We start from the raw sequence: 23,962 nt of genomic DNA, 5'->3' as shown, positions 1-23,962 counted from the left end.
ATTCGTCCATCCATCTATTCCTCCATTCGTCCATCCATCTATTCCTCCATTCGTCCATCCATCTATTCATTCATTCGTCCATCCATCTATTCCTCCATTCGTCCATCCATCTATTCCTCCATTCGTCCATCCATCTATTCATTCATTCGTCCATCCATCTATTCCTCCATTCGTCCATCCATCCATCTATTCCTCCATTCGTCCATCCATCTATTCCTCCATTCGTCCATCCATCTATTCCTCCATTCGTCCATCCATCTATTCCTCCATTCGTCCATCCATCTATTCCTCCATTCGTCCATCCATCTATTCATTCATTCGTCCATCCATCTATTCCTCCATTCGTCCATCCATCTATTCCTCCATTCGTCCATCCATCTATTCATTCATTCGTCCATCCATCTATTCATCCATTCGTCCATCCATCTATTCATTCATTCGTCCATCCATCTATTCATTCATTCGTCCATCCATCTATTCATTCATTCGTCCATCCATCTATTCATTCATTCGTCCATCCATCTATTCATTCCTCCATTCGTCCATCCATCTAGTCATTCCTCTATTCGTCCATCCATCTATTCATTCATTCGTCCATCCATCTATTCATTCATTCGTCCATCCATCTATTCATTCCTCCATTCGTCCATCCATCTATTCCTCCATTCGTCCATCCATCTATTCATTCCTCCATTCGTCCATCCATCTATCTATTCCTCCATTCGTCCATCCATCTATTCATTCATTCGTAAATTCATTCTGAGGAGGGAGGAGGCAAGATGTAGCCCAGGGGTAAAGCGCTCGCTTCATGCACGGTCGGTTTGGGATCGATCCCCGTCAGTGGGCCTATTGGTCTAGTTTTCGTTCAAGCCAGTGCACCACGACTGGTACATCAAAGGCCGTGATATGTGCTATCCTATCTATGGGATGGTGCATATAAAAGATCCTTTGATACTAATCGAAAAGAGTAGCAAAAGACTAATTGTCAGAATTATAAAATGTTTGATATCCTGTAGCTGTTGGTTAATTAATCAATGTGCTCTAGTGGAATCGTTAAGCAAAACAAACTTTAACTTTTATTCACTCATTCACTCGTTCATTCATTTGTTCATTCATTTATTCGTTCGTTCGTTCGTTCGTTCGTTCGTTCGTTTCGTTCGTTCGTTCGTTCATTCATTCATTCATTCATTCATTAGTTCGTTCGTTCGTTCGTTCGTTCATTCGTTCATTCTTTCATTCATTCATTCATTCGTTCATTCATTCATTCATTCATTCACGCCTTCGTTCATTCATTCATTCATTCATTGAGTGTCATTGTTTAATTTCCAGATAACGATCTCGATGACTCTACACAAGATCCTCGTCACGTTTTGTTTGTGGCTGGCAGTGGTCCACATCCACGGTAAATATTCATATTTATATTCACCCAGGAACCACGCCGGCCTCTTTACTGTAGTGGTTACTCTATTGTATTGCATTGTATTGTATTGTTTATTAGCCAAAAACCTCTGCTATTGGATACTAAGCTGGTAGATACTGGGTTCGCATACCTGTACCGGTTCCCACCCAGATGTGGTGTTGGTGAATATGATGATGATGATGTTGATGATGTTGATAATGATGATGTTGATAACGATAATGATGATATTGATGATAAGGATGACAACAATGATGATTGATGATTATTGATGATAATAATGAGGATGACAATAATGATGATGATGAAGAAAATGATGATGATGTTTATGATGATGATGATGATGATAATAATGATGGTGATGGTGATGATGATGACGACTATCATGATGATCATGGTTATACTGTTATTGTTCATAAATTTAATAATACAATATTTGATTTCCAGGCGCCACACTGAAGGTATCTGAGTCGTGTAAAGATGCGCCTGATTCCTGTCCTGTGAACTCTATCTGTCAGGCGGTTGGATGTCTCGACAAACTGTGCGTCTGTCAAAACAAAACCCTCGCTAGTGCGGACAACACCGAGTGTCTCCGAGGTATTCCGACAATTATTGCATAGGCCTGTCGAGTCTGGTATTATTATTATTATTATAGATGGACATTTTGGGGTGATTGTAATTAATGTTGAGGGACAAGATTGATCTCAGTGGTAGAAAGCTCACATGAGGTGTAATTGGTCATACGATCGATCGTCCTAAATCGACGTCTTCCCCATTCCAAATCATATTTATTACGTCCAAGGCCGTGGTATGTATTGTCCTGTCTGACCTATATGTTGACAGCGAGTTTCCTCTCTTTCTATGTGACGCTAGTAAATCTATATGCCAACTTCCCCTTTTATAATTTATCTAACTTGACCTTCTAAATTAAATGTATCCGTCCCAGGCCAGGATGGGACTTAGCCCACTGGTACAGCGCTCGCCTGATACGCAATCGATCTAGGATCGATTCCCGTCGGTGGGCCCATTGGACTATTTCTCGTTCCAGCCAGGAATCCACAACTGGTGTAACAAAAGCCGTGGTATGTACTATCCTGTCTGTGGGATGGTGCATATAAAAGATCCTTTGCTGCTAATCGAAACGAGTAGCCGACGACGTTTCGACAGCGGGTTTCATCTCTCAATATCTGTGTGGTCCTTAACCTTATGTCCGACCGGCCTCGGTGGCGTCGTGGTTAGGCCATCGGTCTACAGACTGGTAGGTACTGGGTTCCAGTCGAGGCATGGGATTTTCAATCCAGATACCGACTCCAAACCCTGAGTGAGTGCTCCACAAAGCTCAATGGGTAGGTGTAATCCACTTGCACCGACCAGTGATCCATAACTGGTTCAACAAAGGCCATGGTTTGTGCTATCCTGCCTGTAGGAAGCGCAAATAAAAGATCCCTTGCTGCTAATCGGAAAGAGTAGCCCATGAAGTGGCGACAGCGGGTTTCCTCTCAAAATCTGTGTGGTCCGTAACCATATGTCTGACGCCATATAACCGTAAATAAAATGTGTTGAGTGCGTCGTTAAATAAAGCATTTCTTTCTTTCCATATGTCATACGCCATACAACCGTATACTAAAATTTGTTGAGTGCGTCGTTAAATAAAACATTTCCTTCCTTCCTTCCGTCCCAAGCCAAACCAGTATCCATGACAGAGCTGTGACCTGTGAGGGACGTGCCCGAAATCATAACGGTAAAGGGGCACGTAAATCTACTTCAGTTTCAGGATCGGTGACGACCAAGTGTCGAAATAAGCATATTAGATTGTTTATAGCCGCAGTTGTGCTCTTGTTGCAGCGGTAAAGCGCTCGTTTGATGCGTGATCGGTGGATCCATTGGGCTATTTCTCGTTCCAGCCAGTGCACCGCCACTGGTACATGAAAGGCCGTGATATGTGCTATCCTATCTATGGGATGGAAAGAAGGAAGGAAATGGTTTATTTAATGAAGCACTCAACACATTTTATTTACGGTTATATGGCGTCGGATATATGGTTAAGGACCACACAGATATTAAGTTTTTTCTAGATCATGTAGAACCGCTGAAGAAATTGACTTGGGGCCTCCTAAAATGTGGGTACAAAACAGAAAAATAAAATATGATATTTTGAAAATCTTGGCATGGCCACTACCACATATATTTCAAAATGGCCGTCATTGTCACCTATTATGTTTCTAATTGCAAATCATTTAAAACCACCGGCCTCGGTGGCGTCGTGGTTAGGCAATCGGTCTACAGACTGGTAGGTAATGGGTTCGGATCCCAGTCGAGGAATGGGATTTTTAATCCAGATACCGACTCCAAACCCTGAGAGAGTGCTCAGCAAGGCTCAATGGGTAGGTGTAAACCACTTGCACCGACCAGTGATCCATAACTGGTTCAACAAAGGTCATGGTTTGTGCTATCCTGCTTGTGGGAAGCGCAAATAAAAGATCCCTTGCTGCCTGTCGTAAAAGAGTAACCTATGTGACGACAGCGGGTTTCCTCTAAAAAGCAGTGTCAGAATGATCATATGTTTGACGTCCAATAGCCGATGATACAATAAAAAAACAATGTGCTCTAGTGGCGTCGTTAAATAAAACAAACTTTACTTCTTTTTTTTTTTTTTTCAGTGGTGGACTTCGGCGAGCCTTGTACGGGAACGGGGCTCACGTGCACAAAACGTGCGGAGTGTTCAGCAGACAACATCTGTGTGTGTCAGTTCGGGTTTATCAAGTCAGACGGTGGGAAACGGTGCAGAAAACTGTCTACTGGCGGTGGTATTTATATTTTATGTGCTTTAAAAAAACTAAAAAAACACACAAAAAACCCACACACACACAAAACCGCCACGAACATTTAACACAGACACAAAGACATTTTGTTGTTTTGGACATTACACACATGGATGATGATGAGGTGAATGGTGAAGCCGCAGTATTTCCATTTCGGTATGGGACTACTTGACAGGTCCGTGCTCCACGATTCCTGTCAGTTGAGCTATCTCGGTATCACCTGAGCCCAGGGTACACGGAACCTGCAGTGCATGCCGGGTAACCATCCCCCATGTTGGGTCATACACTCGGGAGACACACGATAATCGCTCACTCTGGGTTGGAGCAGGTACTGGCATGAAAAATCCCCCATTGTCTGTGCCAGCCTCAAGTCCGATTGCTTACCCACCAAACCACAGAGGCTGGTGAACATTTTAATTATTAATAACTTGCCCCATTTCCTTTCTCTCCTTTGACTTCCATCTCATTTCTTCCCGATCTCGCAGCTCCTCCAATCTTTCAATTTCTTTCACTGTCCATCTCCACAACCCAGTCCTTGTCTCTCCAAACCGCGACAGATGCTTGTCTCTTGTGACTATCTGTCCATATTTGTTTAATGACACATCTCGACCTATCTAAACTGTGACTTTTTGTGTCTAAAATATACTCTTCAAAAAAAGAAACGCAAAAGGGTACAAATGGGTTATAACTCCGATTTTATGTTTCCTACCGGTTCATGCTTTGTGAATATAAGGTCATTGCATGTCCCAAACACATTCCCACGGTTACATTCGATAAAACGCAGCTACTGTACAATAAAGTTCCAAAATGTGAATATTCGCAAAAACGCAGCCACGTGCAAACCATGTCACCTCTGCACGTGCGTTGTCTGCACGTGCAACATGAACACCGACAGTATAAAAGAGCAGGGTGTTCGCTTGCCTGGCCTCTGTATCTGGCCGACAGTTGACAATCCAGGACATGCCACGTCTCAGTTAACCGCAGAGAAACAATGCCATCGGCCGACTAGACGCAGGCGAATCCAGAACGGCCGTTGCCAGGGCATTCCATGTGTCCCCAAGCACCATCTCCAGACTGTGGGACCGTTACCAGCAGCATGGATCAACACGTGACCTCCCTAGATCCGGTCGACCACGGGTCACTACCCCCGGGCAGGACCGCTACATCCGGGTACGCCACCTTCGGGAACGATTGACTACTGCCACCTCCACAGCCGCAGCAATACCAGGTTTGCGCAGGATATCCGACCAGACCGTACGGAACCGCCTACGTGAGGTAGGAATTCGTGCCAGACGTCCAGTTCGAGGTGTCATCTTAACACCACAACACCGTCGACTCCGACTGCAGTGGTGCCAGATTCATCGACAATGGCCTCAACTGCGATGGAGACAGGTGTGGTTCAGTGACGAGTCCCGATTTCTGCTCCGACGTCAGTGTTCCAACATGACAACGCCAGGCCTCACACAGCACGTCTCACAACGGCTTTCCTACAGAACAACAACATTAATGTCCTTCCTTGGCCATCGATATCACCGGATTTGAACCCAATTGAGCATCTATGGGACGAGTTGGACCGACGCCTCCGACAGCGACAACCACAGCCCCAGACCCTGCCCGAGCTGGCAGCAGCCTTGCAGGCCGAGTGGGCCACCATCCCCCGGGACGTCATCCGTACTCTGGTTGCTTCAATGGGCAGGCGGTGCCAGGCAGTTGTCAACACACGCGGAGGCCACACCCGGTATTGACTCCAGATGACCTTGACCTTGGTGGTGTGTCCTATCACTTACTCACAATGGACTAGAGTGAATTGTGAACAATCCTGCAACATTTGGTAATTATCGGACTCACCATTCAATAATTAAATCAATTCTCCAAATGTTACGACAATGTGGTTTTGCGTTTCTTCTTTTGAAGAGTATATAATCATGTTGCTAGACACTACTCTTAATAGAGAACAAACCTTGCAAGCTACTCCTGTCGAAATGCAGCAAGGGGTCTTTTACGAAAGGAAAGGGAAGGAAATGTTTTATTTAAAGACGCACTCAACACTTTTTACTTACGGTTATATGGCGTCTGACATATGGTTAAGAACCACACAGATATTGAGAGAGGAAACACGCTGTCGCCACTTCATAGGCTGCTCTTTTCGATTAGTAGCAAGGGATCTTTTATATGTACCATCCCACAGAGTAGTATATACCACGGCCTTTGATATGCCAGTCATGGTGCACTGGATGGAATGACTAATAGACCAATGGTCCCACCAACAGGGATCGATCCCAGACCGACCGCGCATTGAGCGAACGCTTTACCACTGGGCTACATCCCGCCCCCGTCTTTTACGAGGACAGTACAGACCATAACCTTCGGTGCGCTGGTCATGGAAGGGAGGAAATCCTCAATCCATTGTGGGCAAAAGAGCCTACAAGTGCACCCATCGCACGTCCGAACGCCGTCCCATATCAGTGGGTATACTGGTGAACGTTCCCGTCCTAAGCAGTGCTTTGGTTGTAGGATCAAATCCACTCGGTGGACTAATCCTCCGATTAGAATTTCCCCCTTCCCAACCAGCGCTTCTCGACAGGTGTGAAAACAAAAGGTGTTTTCCAGTATTTGGGAAATATGCATATAAAAGATCTCTTGCTTGTGATAAAAAAAAAAAATGGCGGGTTTGTTTTATGTGTAAAAATTAAATAAATGTTTGCATCCAGTAGCCGATGATCAATAAATTAATGTGTTTTAGTGGTGTCGTTAGAAAAAAAAAAGTTTAACATTTGACAAACTGTTACTCTTGTCAGTTTTGACGAAGTGTCAAAAATACATTTGTCTTTACTTATTTCCATTTGAAGTTCCTGGTAGTTTGAAGTGTATGCGTCGCAGGATCGAAACACCTCGGTGGATCCATTTAACTGATTGGGGTTTTTTCTTGTTCAAACCAGTGCACTACAACTGGTGAAATGCCGTGATATGTGCTTTCCTGTCTGTGAGATGGTGCATATAAAAGATCCTTAGCTGCATGACTATATGTGAGAATTACCAAATGTTTTACATCCAATAGCCGATGCGCTATTTTCTTTTCTTTTAAATTTTTTAATAAATACTGTTTGAGCCTACCATTTACCTTTTTTTTTTACTAATATGAAACACAAAATAAAACTACGATTAAACTAATGTATTCTTGTTGTCAATGGATATCAAGGGTCAGACGTGTCCCGCCTTTAGAACGTCGATATGGTAAAAACGGAGTTTACACGTGGTCAGTTTTATACACAACAGGAGTGGTATCTGATCTAGGAATGGAGCAGCAACGTCATGATATGACGTCGCTTCCCAAAAGTACGTCATTACACTTGTTATTACACGTGTGCTTCTTATGACTATTATTAACTCGGTTATGTTGAACCAAATGAATAATAACACTTGTTATTACACGTGTGCTTCATATGATTATTATTAACTCGGTTATGTTGAACCAAATGGATAATAACACTTGTTATTACACGTGTGCTTTGTATGATTATTATTAACTCGGTTATGTTGAACCAAATGGATAATAACACTTGTTATTACACGTGTGCTTCATATGATTATTATTAACTCGGTTATGTTGAACCAAATGGATAATAACACTTGTTATTACATGTGTGCTTTGTATGATTATTATTAACTCGGTTATGTTGAACCAAATGGATAATAACACTTGTTATTACACGTGTGCTTCATATGATTATTATTAACTCGGTTATGTTGAACCATGTGGATAATAACACTTGTTATTACACGTGTGCTTCATATGATTATTATTAACTCGGTTATGTTGAACCAAATGGATAATAACACTTGTTATTACACGTGTGCTTCATATGATTATTATTAACTCGGTTATGTTGAACCATGTGGATAATAACACTTGTTATTACACGTGTGCTTCATATGATTATTATTAACTCGGTTATGTTGAACCATGTGGATAATAACACTTGTTATTACACGTGTGCTTCATATGATTATTATTAACTCGGTTATGTTGAACCAAATGGATAATAACACTTGTTATTACATGTGTGCTTTGTATGATTATTATTAACTTGGTTATGTTGAACCAAATGGATAATAACACTTGTTATTACATGTGTGCTTTGTATGATTATTATTAACTTGGTTATGTTGAACCAAATGGATAATAACACTTGTTATTACACGTGTGCTTCATATGATTATTATTAACTTGGTTATGTTGAACCAAATGGATAATAACACTTGTTATTACACGTGTGCTTCATATGATTATTATTAACTCGGTTATGTTGAACCAAATGGATAATAACACTTGTTATTACACGTGTGCTTCATATGATTATTATTAACTCGGTTATGTTGAACCAAATGGATAATAACACTTGTTATTACACGTGTGCTTTGTATGATTATTATTAACTTGGTTATGTTGAACCAAATGGATAATAACACTTGTTATTACACGTGTGCTTCATATGATTATTATTAACTTGGTTATGTTGAACCATATGGATAAAAATCAAGGATAGTACATCAACTAGTTGTTAGTGAGAGAGATGTCTGTGTAGTGTTCTTGTAACCCCCACCCCACGCCCGCTATTGAGTCTTTAAAATCTAGTCTGGGTTGGAGCCCAATCCGTGATGTGAACCCAGTACCCATCAGTCGGTCAGTCCGATGGTTGAACTACTGAACCACAGATTTGTTACATTTGAAGCTAACTCTATACACACAGGTCATAGTTAAAGAGGCATGCTCAGTTTGATGCTGTTTGTTTATGAGTCGTCAAACTGGCTCCGGGTAGGAGCCCCATGCAAGCTGCGAACCTAGTACCTATCAGCCTTACGTCCCATGGCTTAGCTGCTACATCTGCGATGCCGACATCATGGAGATCTAGAAAGATGCCTGTAATCGATTTACCAGGACCTCAGTTTTGGTTTTAAAGGAAATCAGATTTTTAACATAGTATTCTATTACACTTGCCCCCCCCCCCCCCCCCCCCCTTCTGTTTGAGTCTAAACTGGGTGAGCTGTGCAATGTCACTTCGGTATGTTCGATTCCTGTAGTAGTTGTTGTGTTTTACGGTAGCCAATAAGTTGAGGGTAGTATTAAACATTTCTTTCCTTTTCTTTTCTGTTTAAAGTTCTAAACAGGGTGAGTTATGCAATGGCAATGTAGTATATTTGGTCCGTCAATGAGCCCATTGGGCTATTTCTCGTCCCAGCCAGTGAACCACGACTGGTATATCAAAGGCCGTGGTATGTACTATCCTGTCTGTGGGATGGTGCATAAAACATATTCCTTGCTACTAATGGAAGGATGTAGCGGGTTTCCTCTCTAAGACTATATGTCAAAATTACCAAAATGTATGATATCCAATAGCCGATGATAAATAAATCAATATGCTCTAGTGGTGTCGTTAAACAGAGCAAATTTTATTTAGACCCTGGCAGTTGTGTTTGATGATGCTTAACGTACTGAGATATGTATCTCCTGGGGGTAATATGAAACATTCCTTTCTTTTTTGTCTCTTCTGTTTAAGGGTCTAAACTGAGTGAGGTATGCAACGGCAGTGAGGTATGTCTTGTTCCTGGTAGTGGTTGTGGTCCAGATGGAACTTGCCAGTGTGGTAGTGATTATCCTCGAAAAACAGATGATGGGTTCTGTGCTCCTGCTGACCTTCCAATAGTTGGGGAATCGTGTTCAGGTCCATTCTCTTGTATGACTTTCGTGTCAGACTGTACAAACTCTGTTTGTCAGTGCGTGTCTGGGTTTAGAGCCGCCACACCAGAAGAGATATATGCTGAGTCTGACGCATGGAGAGTGCTAGGGAAGTGTCGCGAAGAAGGATATTCCCTCAACACTACATCTGGTTAGTACCGGTACATGTCAGGGATTGAAATTAACGCTAACCTTCTCGACCCTGGTTAGTAGAAATAACTCTTGAGACTAGCATTAGCACAGACGAGTTCCAATTCTGATATTACTTTTATTTCCTTTCTTAATAGTTAAGGTTGTCAGAGCTATGCACTTACAAAAAGTCTTAACATAAGGTGTTTCTTCACATGATTCCAAGCAATACAAGGGTGAGAAACTAATGGTTTTCTAAGGCTACTAGTCTCAAGGCCAGTGGAAATACAAGTATTTCGTCATTTCTACCCACTTATGTGTAAATCCAGATCACCGAACAAATTTAGATTTTACCATATCAACGCGGGTTGCGTCTTACCTGTTTAGTTGAATGACAAGATGATATTCATTGATAGAGATAATGCTCCAGCTACTAAAAGTTGTAATGGGGTTGAATAATGAGTTGATATTCAGTGCTCGGGATAATACTCGAGTTACTGAAAGCTGTAATCGTGTATGTGTTCTGCAGATAGCTGAGGTGTGTGCCCAGGACAGCGTGGTTCAATTTTAAGTGGATTTAAGCACGACAATAAGTAAAAAACAACAACAGCGGAATGTTTATAACCCAGCGAAAGAGTGATGCCTACCAGATGGGTATTGCAATTCCTCATTGATATGCTGGTGGGGTATCGTCTTGTATCTTAGTTTTGTAACATTTCAATTCTGTGGACCTTATTTCTATATATTACAATTTTAGTTTATATTTTCTTCATGAGGACCTTACAGGGCTACATATAGTCGTAGATTAGTTGAGTGTTGTCCAAGGAGCCTTTCAACCTTCATTACACGGGCAATAGTTTGTTCGATGTGAACGGCCATCTTGTGTCTCCTTCATTCAACTTCTATGTCGACAGCCGACTCCACCGAACTAGTGAGAACATTACAGCAGTTGGTTGCATGACATGCACAAAATATAGTGCATGCAAGCTTCGATTTGCTACACCGACATTTCATAGTGTTGCACGGGGTGTCTGTTGCACACGAACACTTGATGAGCTGCAAAAGATCTGCAGGCGCAACATCTACATTGCTGGGTACAACAGTAGGTGAAAGGGATTTGGTTTGATTATCTTTCATCAAACCATATTAAACTGGATCAAGCTGGACAGGCTGTAATACCAACGCCTCTTTTCATACATGCGCCCGTTTCAGTGGTTGGGGGGAGAGAACTATGTTTCAGACTGGATGCTGTTCCAGTCCTAGTTCTTAGAGCCCAAACTTTCAGACGTGCTTCAGACATTGTGACACAGTTCGGTTGTCCATAGCATCTTACAATGAATGCACTTGCTTGGTCGATGACCTGTGCCATTCCGACATCTATGTCACCCAACAGGGAGCGTGAGTATCCAGCCCGTAGTGTCTTCAATATCTTGCCTTTGCCGATACCAAAATATGACGCAACTGTGTCACATCCTGATATTGCGTGAGCAGCTATAAGTCCTGGTAATATGGTTTTATGCTTAGCTACAACAGCTCCATCATGTGTGTTCATTATGCACCTTTGAGACTGTCTCTTTACTCATTTCCAAAAATGTAGCGGGTTTCTTCTGATGACTACGAGTTAGAATTACCAAATGTTTGATATCCAATAGCTGATGATTAATAATAAAACAATGTGCTCTAGCGGTGTCATTAAACGAAGCAAACTGTTGGAAACAAAGAAATGTTTTATTTAACGACGCACTCAACACATTTCATTTACGGTTATATGGCGTCATGCACATGGTTAAGGACCACACAGCTATTGAGAGAGGAAACCCGCTGTCGCCACTTCATGGGCTAGTCTTTTCGATTAGCAGCAAGAGATATTTTATATGCACCATCCCATAGACAGGATAGCATATACCACGGTCTTTAATGTACCAGTCGTGGTACACTGGCTGGAGCGAGAAATAGCCCAATGGTCCCACTGACAGGGATCGATCTCAAACCGACCGCGCATCAAGCGAGCCATTTACCACTGGACTACGTCTCGCCTCTCAAACTGTTGGAGACTGTCTCTTCAATAATTTTGAAAAATATAGCTGGTTTCCACTGTCAGGATTACCAACTATTTGACATTCAATAGCCGATGATTAATAAAGCAATGTGCTCTAGTGGTGACGTTATACAAAACAAACTTTACTTTAATACTTTCCTACAGGTGAGAGATCTGCTTTGCTTGGCGAGTCGTGTGATGATAAAAGTGTCTACTGCGAGAACTCCCGGAACAAGCAATGCATCAATGGAACCTGCACTTGCAAGACGGGAAAGAGAGCCGTTTCTGAGATGGAGTTCTACAGTCTTCCTCTGTTCACGGAGTGTGTTCCTGAAAACTTCTCTTTAGGTAATGTATTATCTATCGCATCAAGTCATTTGATTTCATTTCAACTTATGTTTGTGCTTATATCCAATTAAGGTTCAAGCACACTCTCCTGGACACACATATCAGCTACCCTGGCTGTCAGTCCAGGACAGTGGGTTAGTTGTTAGTTGGTTAGTGGTTAGTGAGAAAGAAGAAGGTGTAGTGGCCTTACACCTACCCATTGAACTCTTAAGAACTCGCTCTGGGTTGCAGCCGGTACCGGGCTGCGAACCCTGTACCTACCAGCCTGTAGTCCGATGGCTTAACCACTGCTCCACCGAGCTATTTGAAATGTATTTTTCGCCGAGTAATCGCTTAAAACATCGACCGGTTATTCGTAAGCCAAAAGTTTAAATTTTACCTCGCTTATGTTCATTATGAATTAACGAACGAATGGATAAATGAATTGATGGATGGATAGACGGACGAACAGATGATAGAACGAACGTGCCAATGACTGATTGACTGAGTGGGTGAAATGATGGATGAATGGATGGAAAAACGGACGGACGGATAGGTGAACATATGGAAGGACAGACGATAGAACGAACGAATGAATAACCGACCAACCGACTGACTGAATGACTGAATGAATGAATGGATGGATGAATTAATTAATGCATATTTAACAAATAAAACCAAAACAAACAGGCAACAGCTATTGGATGTCAAACGACGGTATGGTGATCAACTTCAATATAAACATTCTGAAACTATCAGTACACCTTTCCTGTCCTGGATGGAGGAGCCGGCCGAGACCAGCACCTGTGCCCAGGACAGGCGTGAGCTACAACAGCTTGCTGTGAATGTTCACGTTAAACACTCTGACCTGACCTGATCAGTAAACACAGGAATGAAGGAAGAAAATGTTTTATTTAACGAGGCACTCAACACATTTTATTTACGGTTATATGACATCGGACATATGGTTAAGGACTACACAGATATATAGAGAGGAAACCCTCTGTCGCCAATTCATGGGCTACTCTTTTCGATTAGGAGCAAGGGATCTTTTATATGCACCATCCCATAGACAGGATAGCACATACCACGTCCTTTAATATATCAGTCGTGGTGCACTGGCTGGAGCGAGAAATAGCCCAATGGGCCCACCGAAGGGGATTGATCCCAGACTACGTCCCGCCTCTGGGTTGGTATCTGCCCCTATTTAACGTTGCACCCCCTCCCTAAAACGGTCTGCAGCTGCCCTGATACTAGATGATTTTGTTTTGTAATGTACAATTAAATAATATTCAAATCGTGAATGCAGATTAAGCCTTTTTGTCTCATTTCAGGAATCACAGTAAACCCCGAAGATTGCTTAGGTAATTACTTTTATTTTCATTTGAATTTAGATTTTCCACACTACAAGCGGAACGTTGGATCAAAGTTTGTTTTATTTAACGACACCACTAGAGAATAGTGATTTATTAATCAGCGGCTACTGGATGTCAAACATTTGGTAATTTTCAAAGTTGGATCAAAGCTGTATTTAGCATTAATCTCTTAGGGTAGTACTAAACCAAATAACTTCCGACAGGGTCAAGTTCGAGGTGCACCGAACTTTTGATAGAGAAGTGAACACCACAAGTCCTGTGATTAGTGATAAATGTGAGTGTGTTGGTTGTAAAAAATAATATTTTCATCTGGGCAAAACAATGTATGCAATTATATTTCATCTAGTACTACTGTGTCAAGTAGCCTTGTGCTTAAAACATGTATGGGACACCTGTAAAAAAAAAGTACTAAATTTGTTTGCGGAACTAGGGTAGTCATAGACGCTACCCGTTATCTCAGAAATGAGCAGCGTGATTCCCAATTTTTTTTATTCACTTTAAGGATAAGGGGTGGTAGTATTTATATCCGTGGCGTTTAGGTCGATTGATACGCTGCAGGTCGAGTTTTAGCCACATATGTTAGTATTTGTCGTCTATGGTATTTGATTTGGTAGTATACACCCTTAAGACAGGCAGCCTACTTGTTTAGGCAGAACAGTTCATACCAAGTTAAATATTTCTGCTGGAGTACAAGGTAATCTTTTTAGACAGGTGCCTGTTTAATAATGGTCAGTTTGTGACATACTTCTTGGGTATAATAAAGTGGCATCTTTAGACAGGTTTCTCCAATATAATGCACGTCAATTTCTACAGTGTTCGATAGATCTCAGGTATTACAGGTGACATTTAAGACAGTAAATTGCTTAATACAGGTCACTTAGTACAAAGGAAGGAAACGCATTTCATTTACGGTTATATGGCGTCGGACATATGGTAATTTTGAACAATGCTCGATATTTCTTCTATATTTATGCAGTATGACAAGGTGGAATCTTACGACAGTTGATTGTTTAATAGAGATGGATAATGTGTCATAATAAAACACACTGCCACAGGAATAGGCGTGTGTACGAGGTAAGGTCAACAACCTGCACCCCTCCCCCACCCCCACCCCCACCCCCGCGAGAAAACGTTTCTGTTTTCAATGTATTCTCCTGGGGAGCATCAGCGAACCCACTTTAGAACTCCACTCGCCACAATACCAAACCCCTGCCCTGTGCCATTCCTTGCACACGCATCTCAACAAATAATGATCAAACTCACCGAACTTAGATCTCGATGTACTATCGTTTTTGTATGGCATAACTCAGTTGTGTTTAACCTAAATGTGTTTAACTCAGGTGTTGTTTAATCGAGGTGTTGTATTTAACTCAGGTGTTGTGTTTAATTCAGGTGTTGTGTTTATCTCAAGTGTTGTGTTTAATTCAGGTGTTATGTTTCAGTCAGATACTATGTTTAACTCACGTGATATGTTTAACTCAGGTGATATGTTTATCGCAGATGTTATGTTTAACTCAGGTGATATGTTTATCTCAGATGTTACGTTTATCTCAGGTGTTGTGTTTATCTCAGGTGTTGTGTTTAACTCGGGTGTTATGTTTACCTCAGGTCTTATGTTTATCGCATGTGTTATGTTTATCGCAGGTGTTATGTTTATCGCATGTGTTGTGTTTATCGCAGCTGTTATGTTTAACTCGGGTGTTGTGTTTAACTCGGATGTTATGTTTAACACAGGTGATATGTTTAACTCGGGTGTTATGTTTATGTCAAGTGTTGTGTTTATCTCAGGTGTTGTGTTTATCTCAGATGTTGTGTTTATCTCAGATGTTATGTTTACATCAGGTGTTATGTTTATCTCAGGTGTTGTTACTCTGGGTGAGATATGCTACTCTGACAAAAACTGTCCGGAAAATTCCGAGTGTATCCGAGTGGGCTGTGACATGAAGTGCACGTGCAAGGACGGAACCATCACGTCGGACAATTTCCAGAGCTGTCTCGCAGGTCAGTGCCTTTTTTTTTTCTTACAGGTTGCAGTGTACCAAATCAGAGAGTTCCGTGTCAAAGTTCAGTGTGCAAATACTGATGGGTGACATTGAATATTTGTGCAAACGTTATTATCTAATAGATTCTATTCCAAATACATTATTGTACTGTAGATTAGTAAACAAGAAAGAAAGAAGAAGCAGTAATTGTCAAACTATTTTACACTGTATAATAATTAGAATCGGTTTCTTTTAAAGAATTGTATTGCCAGACAAAGAGCATGGTAAAATTTTACAAATGACCTTTTTAATTTCAGTGCGAGAGCTAGGACAACAATGCAACACCACATCGGTATGTGCAACCAAATATTCGTACTGCAAACCGCAGGTACGTGGAGAATGCACGTGCCATCCGAGCCATTTTGCAGGAGCAGACGACAAGTTCTGCAAACGACGTCCGTATCCTTGTGCAGCATGCGTGAAGGAGTGGGCCACACTGGGGGAGGCGTGTGAGAGGCAGGGAGTTGAGTGCGATGACGACCTGGTCTGTGGGACTAACAACAAGTGTCAGTGTAAGGAAGGTTACCGCGTTGCTACGTTACTAGAACGCAAGACGTTCTTTCTGCGAGGATACTGCATCCGGAATGAAATAAAAATAGGTAATTACAAAGTTCAAGTTTGTTTTGGTTAACGTCACCACTAGAACACATTGATTGCTTCATTATTGACTATTGAATGTCAAATATTGAATAACTTATAGTCTTAGAGGGGAAACACGCTACATTTTCTCATTAGCTGCAAGGTATCGTTTATATGCATTTTCCCACAGAAACATGATAGCACATACCACGGCTTTTGATATACCAGTCGTAGGAAACTGGTTGGGAAACCAATCTGAGAATAGGTCCACAGACGGGGTTCGTACCTACGACTAAAGCACCTCATGCAAACAGTGTATTGGCTGAACTAGACCCCTGTCTTAAGCATAGAAACCCACATTGTCTGCCCCAGGGAGACCCTGCCTAAGATTAGGGTGTGTGTACAGGAAACCCACATTGTCTGCCCCTGGGAGACCCTGCCTAACATTAGGGTGTGTGTACAGGAAACCCACATTGTCTGTCTCTGGGAGACCCTGCCTAACATTAGGGTGTGTGTACAGGAAACCCACATTGTCTGCCCCTGGGAGACCCTGCCTAACATTAGGGTGTGTGTATAGGGATGTTAATGTATAAAATATGAAACATTTATAGTTGTTATGAAAGGTAACCCCACATCTTTCTCCCTGTTCCTCTTTCTCTCTTTCGCTCTCCCAGTGTCTTTTTTTCTCTACCTCTCTCCCTCCCTCTTTCTGACTAACACTGTCTTGCTCTCTCTCTCTTTACTTAGGATACATAGGATAATTTTTTTAAATGTTTTAACCATCTATTGCAGTGATTTATTACATTTTAAAAGTTAATGACGTATTATTACTTGATAAAGATTTTGTTTCTAGAATATTCAGATGAAGAATTAGAAACAAATTGTGTAACAACAACAGCAACAGCAACAACAACAATATCAACAACGTCAACGACTACAAAAACGGAAACTACGGCGACGAAAGAAGCCGAAACCTCCACGAACACTACCGAACCTACCACGACAACTACCGAAACCTCTACAACAAATGCCGAAACTACCACGACAACTGCCGAACCTACCACAATAAGTGCCGAAGCTACCACGACAAGTGCCGAAATTATCAAGACAACTGCCGAACCTACCACGACAACTGCCGAGCCTATTACGACAAGTGCCGAACTTACCACGACAAGTGCCGAACTTACCACGACAACTGCCGAGCCTACCACGACAACTGCTGAACCTACCACGACAAGTGTCAAACCCACAACAACAACAACGACAACGACGACAGCTGAACTGACTACTCCAATGGAATCGGGTATTGTATTTCAATACCGGATATCCTCGTACAGAAGCGCTCATTCCTGTACTGTGTGCCCAGTGATCGTTAACCATAACGTTCTTCGTTGGAACTTGGAGTAGCAACACATTTTATAAATTTACGTTACACACCAGTATTGACAAAAATTATATTAGCCAGGTTCTGGAGGTCGAACTCCCCACCCCAACCCCACTCCCGTCGGTCCAAATAAATTTTCTTTTTTTAAAACAAAATGTAATTTCGGGGATGCAAAACCTGACACCTCTAAAAAAAAGGTTCCCGCCATAGTCTAGACTCTCTGTACACTTTTCTGCACGCACATTGACGAATCCAGAGGGTGTCACAGGTACCCCTTCAACCCCCCCCCCCCCCCCCCCCCCCCCCTCCCGTTTTTGATGACTTTTGTTACTTGATCATACACAATATACAACACTAAATTACCTGCAAACGCGTATCTGAGAATCATTATTTAAAACATGTGTCTAGAGCATACCCTCCCCCCCAAAAAAAAAAACACCCATAAAATCCCCCCCCCCCCCCCTCAAAAAAAAAACCCAAACAAAAACAGAACAAAACAAAACAAAACACGGACCTCGCTCCCGTTGGGAGATCGACTCGCCTGCCTTTGGCAAATCAAACTTGCCTTCCCCACTTTAACAAAATCCCGAATTCGGCCCTGAGAGGCGCCTGTTAGCTTACATATACAATCATGGTCGTCCTAAACGCTGTTATTTGCACACGTTTTTGCTAGGGTAAAGTTTTAAACCTCTACATTTTTCGACAGTTATATTATTATTATTTTTATTTTTATTTTTTTGACGTTTGTGGCCTTTGGTCACACGTCATTTCCCCCCCAGCTCTCCCCCCAAATGGATTTTCTGGATCCGCCACTATACCAGCGACAACGGTAGCTTGATCAATCCACAGACTTTGAGTTTTCGAAGTGCAATATATAGTGGGTCCAGAAATTTCGTTTGAGAGATCAGGCTTGTCGAGTTCTCGGACTTTGAGATTTCGAAGTCTGTTATTACTAAATTGTATAGCAATTCGGCCGGGGCCGTCGCTTCACTTTGAGAGATCGATGTTTTCGAGAGATCGAAGTTTGAGTTATCGGAGTTTGACAGTAATTCGTTATCACTGTGACATTTTTGTAAGAAACTAATCTATTATAAATTTACGCTGTAAGAAAAAGATAATAGATGGTATTAAGCATGCATACGTTGAGCTCGTGATATTTCGAAAGGTCGATTTATAATTGAAAATTGATCGGTTTTGCTGTTAGATAAACATTTGGCTGTGCGTTTAAGAAAGATTTTTTTGGTGTGTTTATATTTGTTGAAAAGGTTACTATAGTCCGTCCTATCTTCCTATAAAAAAAAAAAAATTGGTTTGGTTTTTTGGGGGTTTTTGTAAATAATTTCGATTTGGTTTGACGTAAGAAAAAAGTAAAAGAATTTTTGAAATAACAAGAAACGACAATTTGTTTCACTATGGTATGTATTGAAGTTTTATTTATTTCTAAACCGAATATTTTTTTTTAATTGCACACAAATGTTTGTGTTTTTTGTTATTTCCAAAACACTTCTACTTTAAATCTTACGTCAAACCAAACCGAAATTATTTACAAAAAACATTTGTATAGGAGTATGGGACGGACTATAGTTTTCAACTGCCGTAGACAGGCTAACAAGTGAGCATTTTACCTGCGGCAAAAACATTTTAAAATTGCTGTAGGTAACAGATTTTTCAGTTTGAGCCCAGGGACAGTCCCTTTAATAATAGTTTCACTGTTTCTTTTATTATTTGTTTTTTCAGCGCTCTGCAAGACAAAGGACAGTGTTTATTGTCTGTTGGCAGAATTCATTCCAAGTTACAAACTATTCATTAACGCCAAGAACTGTCCACACATCAGCGGAGACTGTCCAGGTTAGAAGTATACTTTAGTTTTCTTTCGATTAGGGGCAGGTGGGTAGGTAGGGGGTTGGGTTTCGGGGTTCCAATACACACATACCACACACACACACACACATACACACACACACACACACACACACACACACACACACACACACACACACACACACACACACACCTCGCTGAGGCTAAAACATTTTTAAAAAATTACAGTGCAATATTAGATTATTCATCATATAGTGTCGAGTGAAAACGCAGACAAATGTGTCCGCTAGTTTCATAGTCTTTCTTTCTGGGTGCGAGACGTAACACAGTGGTAAACCAGTGCACCACAACTGGACAGTCCGTTGTATGTACTTTCCTGTCTGTTGGAAAGTGATATAAAAGATCCCTTGCTGCATTTGGAAAAATGTAGCGGGTTACCTGTCAGAATTACCAAAATGTAATGTTTGACATCCAATAGCCGATGATTAATCAATCAATCTGCTCTAGTGGTGTCGTTAAACTTTTTTTTTAACCCAGTGGTATAGCGCTTGTCTTCAGATGCGCGATTGATGTAAGATCTATCGCGATAGTTGGGCAATTTCTCTTTTCAGCCAGTGCTGCACAAAAGCCGTGGTATGTACAATCCTGTCTCTGGGATAGAGCATATGAAAGATCCCTCTCTTACTTTGTATGTGGTCTTTTACATTAACTTTTACTCGTCTCCAGATAAAATATGAACGTCTTATGTTGTGGAGTACATGCTACATTTACTATGTGGTCTTTTACATTAACTTTTACTCGTCTCCAGATAAAATATGAACATCTTATGTTGTGGAGTACATGCTACATTTACACAGCTTAAAGTTTTCTTTTAACGTCACCACTAGAGCACATTGATTAATTAATCATCGGCTATGGGATGTCAAACATTTGGTAAATCCGAAACATAGCCATCAGGAAGGAAGGAGGGAAATGTTTTATTCCACGACGCACTCAACACATTTTATTTACGGATATATGGCGTCAGACATATGGTTACGGATCACACAGATATTGAGAGAGGAAACCCGCTGTTGCAGCAAGGGATCTTTTATATGCACCATCCCACAAACAGGATAGTACATATCAGGACCTTTGTTACACCAGTTGTGGAGCACTGGCTGGAACGAGAAATAGCTCAATGAGTCCACTGACGGGGCATAGTCATCAGATAAAGTTTGCTTAGTGATTAAAATAATAGTGAATGAACGTTTGCATTCCAACGCCATAAAGGTTTCAATGAAGTGTACACAATACTACAGACGTGTTTAAAGTTAAACCAATTCAGGGACGTATTGTTAAATTATGCACATAAATTTAATTATAAAATATGACCGCTATTATTTGATAGTTCATGCAACCGACAAAAAAACACCCCGATTTGCACACATTTATCTCATTCTGTACGCGGAGTCATACAATGTGCATATCGGGTTGTTTTTTCTTTCTTTCAGTTCATACTTGCATGAACCCAAAACAAATAATTACGGTCAATTCTTAAATAAATTAAAGAAAACTAAATTTAAATTTGCGTTCCATGTGTTGTCCAGTATAGTTCAGTTTTGTTTGTTCGGTTTTTTTCAGTTGGATGCCATTATAAGCAGCCAGAGATTTGCGAGATCTACGACAAATCAAACTGCAATAGATATAAATTATTCAAAAAAATCTGCTACACCAAATGCCATAACTGTGGGTAAGTATCATTGTTTCCTGTCCTCACGGTCGATGCCGCTATGAAAAGGTTTTGTTTTGTTTAACGACACCACTAGAGTAAATTAATTAATTAATCAGCGGCTATTGAATGTCAAACAGTTGGTAATTTTCACACCGACATCACAAGAGCAAATTGATTAATCAGAGGCTAATGAATGTCAAACAGTTGGTAATTTTGACACCGACACCACTAGAGCAAATTGATTAATCAGCGGCTAATGAATGTCAAACAGTTGGTAATTCTGACACCGACACCACCAGAGCAAATTTATTAATCAGCGGCTAATGAATGTAAAACAGTTGGTAATTTTGACACCGACACTACTAGAGCAAAATTATTAAGCAGCATCTATTGAATGTCAAACAGTTGGTAATTCTGACACAGTCTTCAGTGACAGTTTATTTTGTTTAATGACACCACTAGAGCAAATTGAATCGTTAATCATTGGCTATTGGATGTTAAACAGTTGGTAATTCTGACAGTCTTCAGTGACAGTTTGTTTTGTTTAACGACACCACTAAAGCACATTGACTTAGTCATTGTGACGTACACTAAACTTATTATATTGCTTCATTAGCAGCACAGAATCCTTTCTATACATTTTCCCACTTACAGGACAACACATACCATGTCCTTTGATATGCCAGTCGTGGGGCACTGGATGGGTCGGGTACAAACACAATCACAGAATAGATCCACCGACGGGGTTCTATCCTTTGACACATCCATGCTACCGCTTGGGCAGGATATGCTCACCCTTCACGAACACCTGGTGTTATTACTGGACATTGATTCGTCACTGCATGACATAACAACTGTTTTAAACTTCAGGTCGGCTCTGTCTCGTGCACGATTTGATTTGTCCATCTAATCTCTGAAATAGCAGTCCTCTTACAAACCAAAGTAGAAAGTGAGTCTTCCTACAAACCAAAACAGGAAGGATGTATCGGGAAGTGGCAGTCCTCCTTATGGTCGTCCTTTTGACTCTGCCTTGTGCAGAGATACGATTTTGAAAATGGTTATTGTTGGTTTTGTCATTCAAATATCAAGGTGTGGTGACTACTATGTACAGTCGCATACTCAAAAGAGCAGCGAAAATAAAAATGTATTATTTACAATTTAAGAAAGAAAATATAATTCTATTGAAATTTCAGTAATGAAAAGAACGCTATATTAGCCCAAATATATTATACTACCAAGCTATAAACTCGGGATAGGCCGTGTAACTGTGATGAACGGTATTGTCCAACACTTCTTGAAAGCAGTGCAAAGTCACGTTCTAGGTTATATCCAGTAGGGATTGAAAAGTTGTTTCTATTTAATTGTTCTTTTTCAGATAGAAGTCTTAAACGTGTCTCGATATGGATTGTGTCCCCTTGGCTGATTCCGCCACCTTCGCCAGTTGTGTATAAACTAAAACAGACGTTCTAGCAAATAAAATAAAATAGTAGCAGTTGATAACGTGTTTGTGTCGTCATTTTCTATATATTACCATATCTGGAGTAGTGGACACAGTCTCTAAACCTTTTTTTATGTAAAGAAAGACAAACAAACAACAACAACAACAACAACATCGTACATCTGCGTCTTTCATTGGAGACTGTATTAACTGTATTATATAGTTTAAACAAATGAATAAAAATAACAATTGCAGGACCATCTGTTTGTCGCAGACCCATAGGAACTGGATGGGGGAGGTGGGCTGGAGTGATCTGAGTCCCCCTCATTTCAGGACGAAAATGTTCGGTTTTGTCTCCTACTTCTTCTATATTATTATAAATATAAAAATCTGGCTTGTGCCCTCACTAGAGACCGTGCCCCTCCACTAGAAAGTGCCCCCCCCCCCCACACACACACACTCCAGATGTCGTTCGTACGGGCATGCATACGTGATTTTAAAGGGACAGACCCTAGTTTCAACCCGTGAAAATTAACACTAAGTTTAGTTAATCTACAAACCTGTAATACATTTGGATAAAGTTATAATTGAGTGAAACACGAGTCTGTGACTGAAATTGTAAAAATACCCCCCTAAATCACTCCTTAAGTGTTACTTCTCAGACGCACGTGCGTTTTTAAAAATATGAGAAATGCATTTTGTGATATTAAAAACACCAAAGTGACCCAAAACACTTCGAATGTACGGAAATGGATAATCTAAACAATAAAATCTAATTTTGTCTGATTTTAGTTATCAAAAAACGGCTCTAATAGTAAAAAATATGTCCCTTTAATGACAGTGTTTAAGCTATGATATACCGTGGGCACGCTTTCGCAACCTCCTGGAATTATTCCTGTTCTTCTCATCCAACCAAAGCTCAACACACGACAACAAAAACAATAAAAGTGTTTATAACCTAAGCAGACACATCCGTACGACAGTCGATGGGATTTTGAAGCTGTCGAATACACTGCTCAAGACGATAGTCAAATATGATGAAAGAAAGAATAGAATACGTGTTTAACGAGTTCTCAGCACATTCTGTCTCTCTCGATCACCCCCCGCCCCCTCTCTCTCCCCCCTCTCTCTCCCCCCT

General features: G+C 41.0%; 1 protein-coding gene across 1 annotated transcript; it reads left to right on the top strand.

Annotated features, from left to right (window-relative positions):
* Nucleotides 1-1,341: 1,341 nt before the first annotated feature.
* Nucleotides 1,342-22,856, top strand: LOC121373489. The gene is made up of 11 exons (XM_041500158.1): nucleotides 1,342-1,402; nucleotides 1,865-2,014; nucleotides 4,078-4,224; nucleotides 12,309-12,491; nucleotides 13,805-13,834; nucleotides 15,707-15,847; nucleotides 16,146-16,487; nucleotides 17,321-17,770; nucleotides 19,589-19,699; nucleotides 21,296-21,349; nucleotides 22,762-22,856. Exons 1-11 carry the CDS (start codon nucleotides 1,342-1,344, stop codon nucleotides 22,854-22,856), a joined length of 1,764 nt encoding a protein of 587 aa, XP_041356092.1.
* The last annotated feature ends 1,106 nt before the right edge of the window (nucleotides 22,857-23,962 follow it).

This window comes from Gigantopelta aegis, chromosome 5, assembly GCF_016097555.1.
Source record: "Gigantopelta aegis isolate Gae_Host chromosome 5, Gae_host_genome, whole genome shotgun sequence".
NCBI classification, from domain to species: Eukaryota; Metazoa; Mollusca; class Gastropoda; order Neomphalida; family Peltospiridae; genus Gigantopelta; species Gigantopelta aegis.
This window is presented reverse-complemented; position numbering and strand designations above follow the sequence as displayed.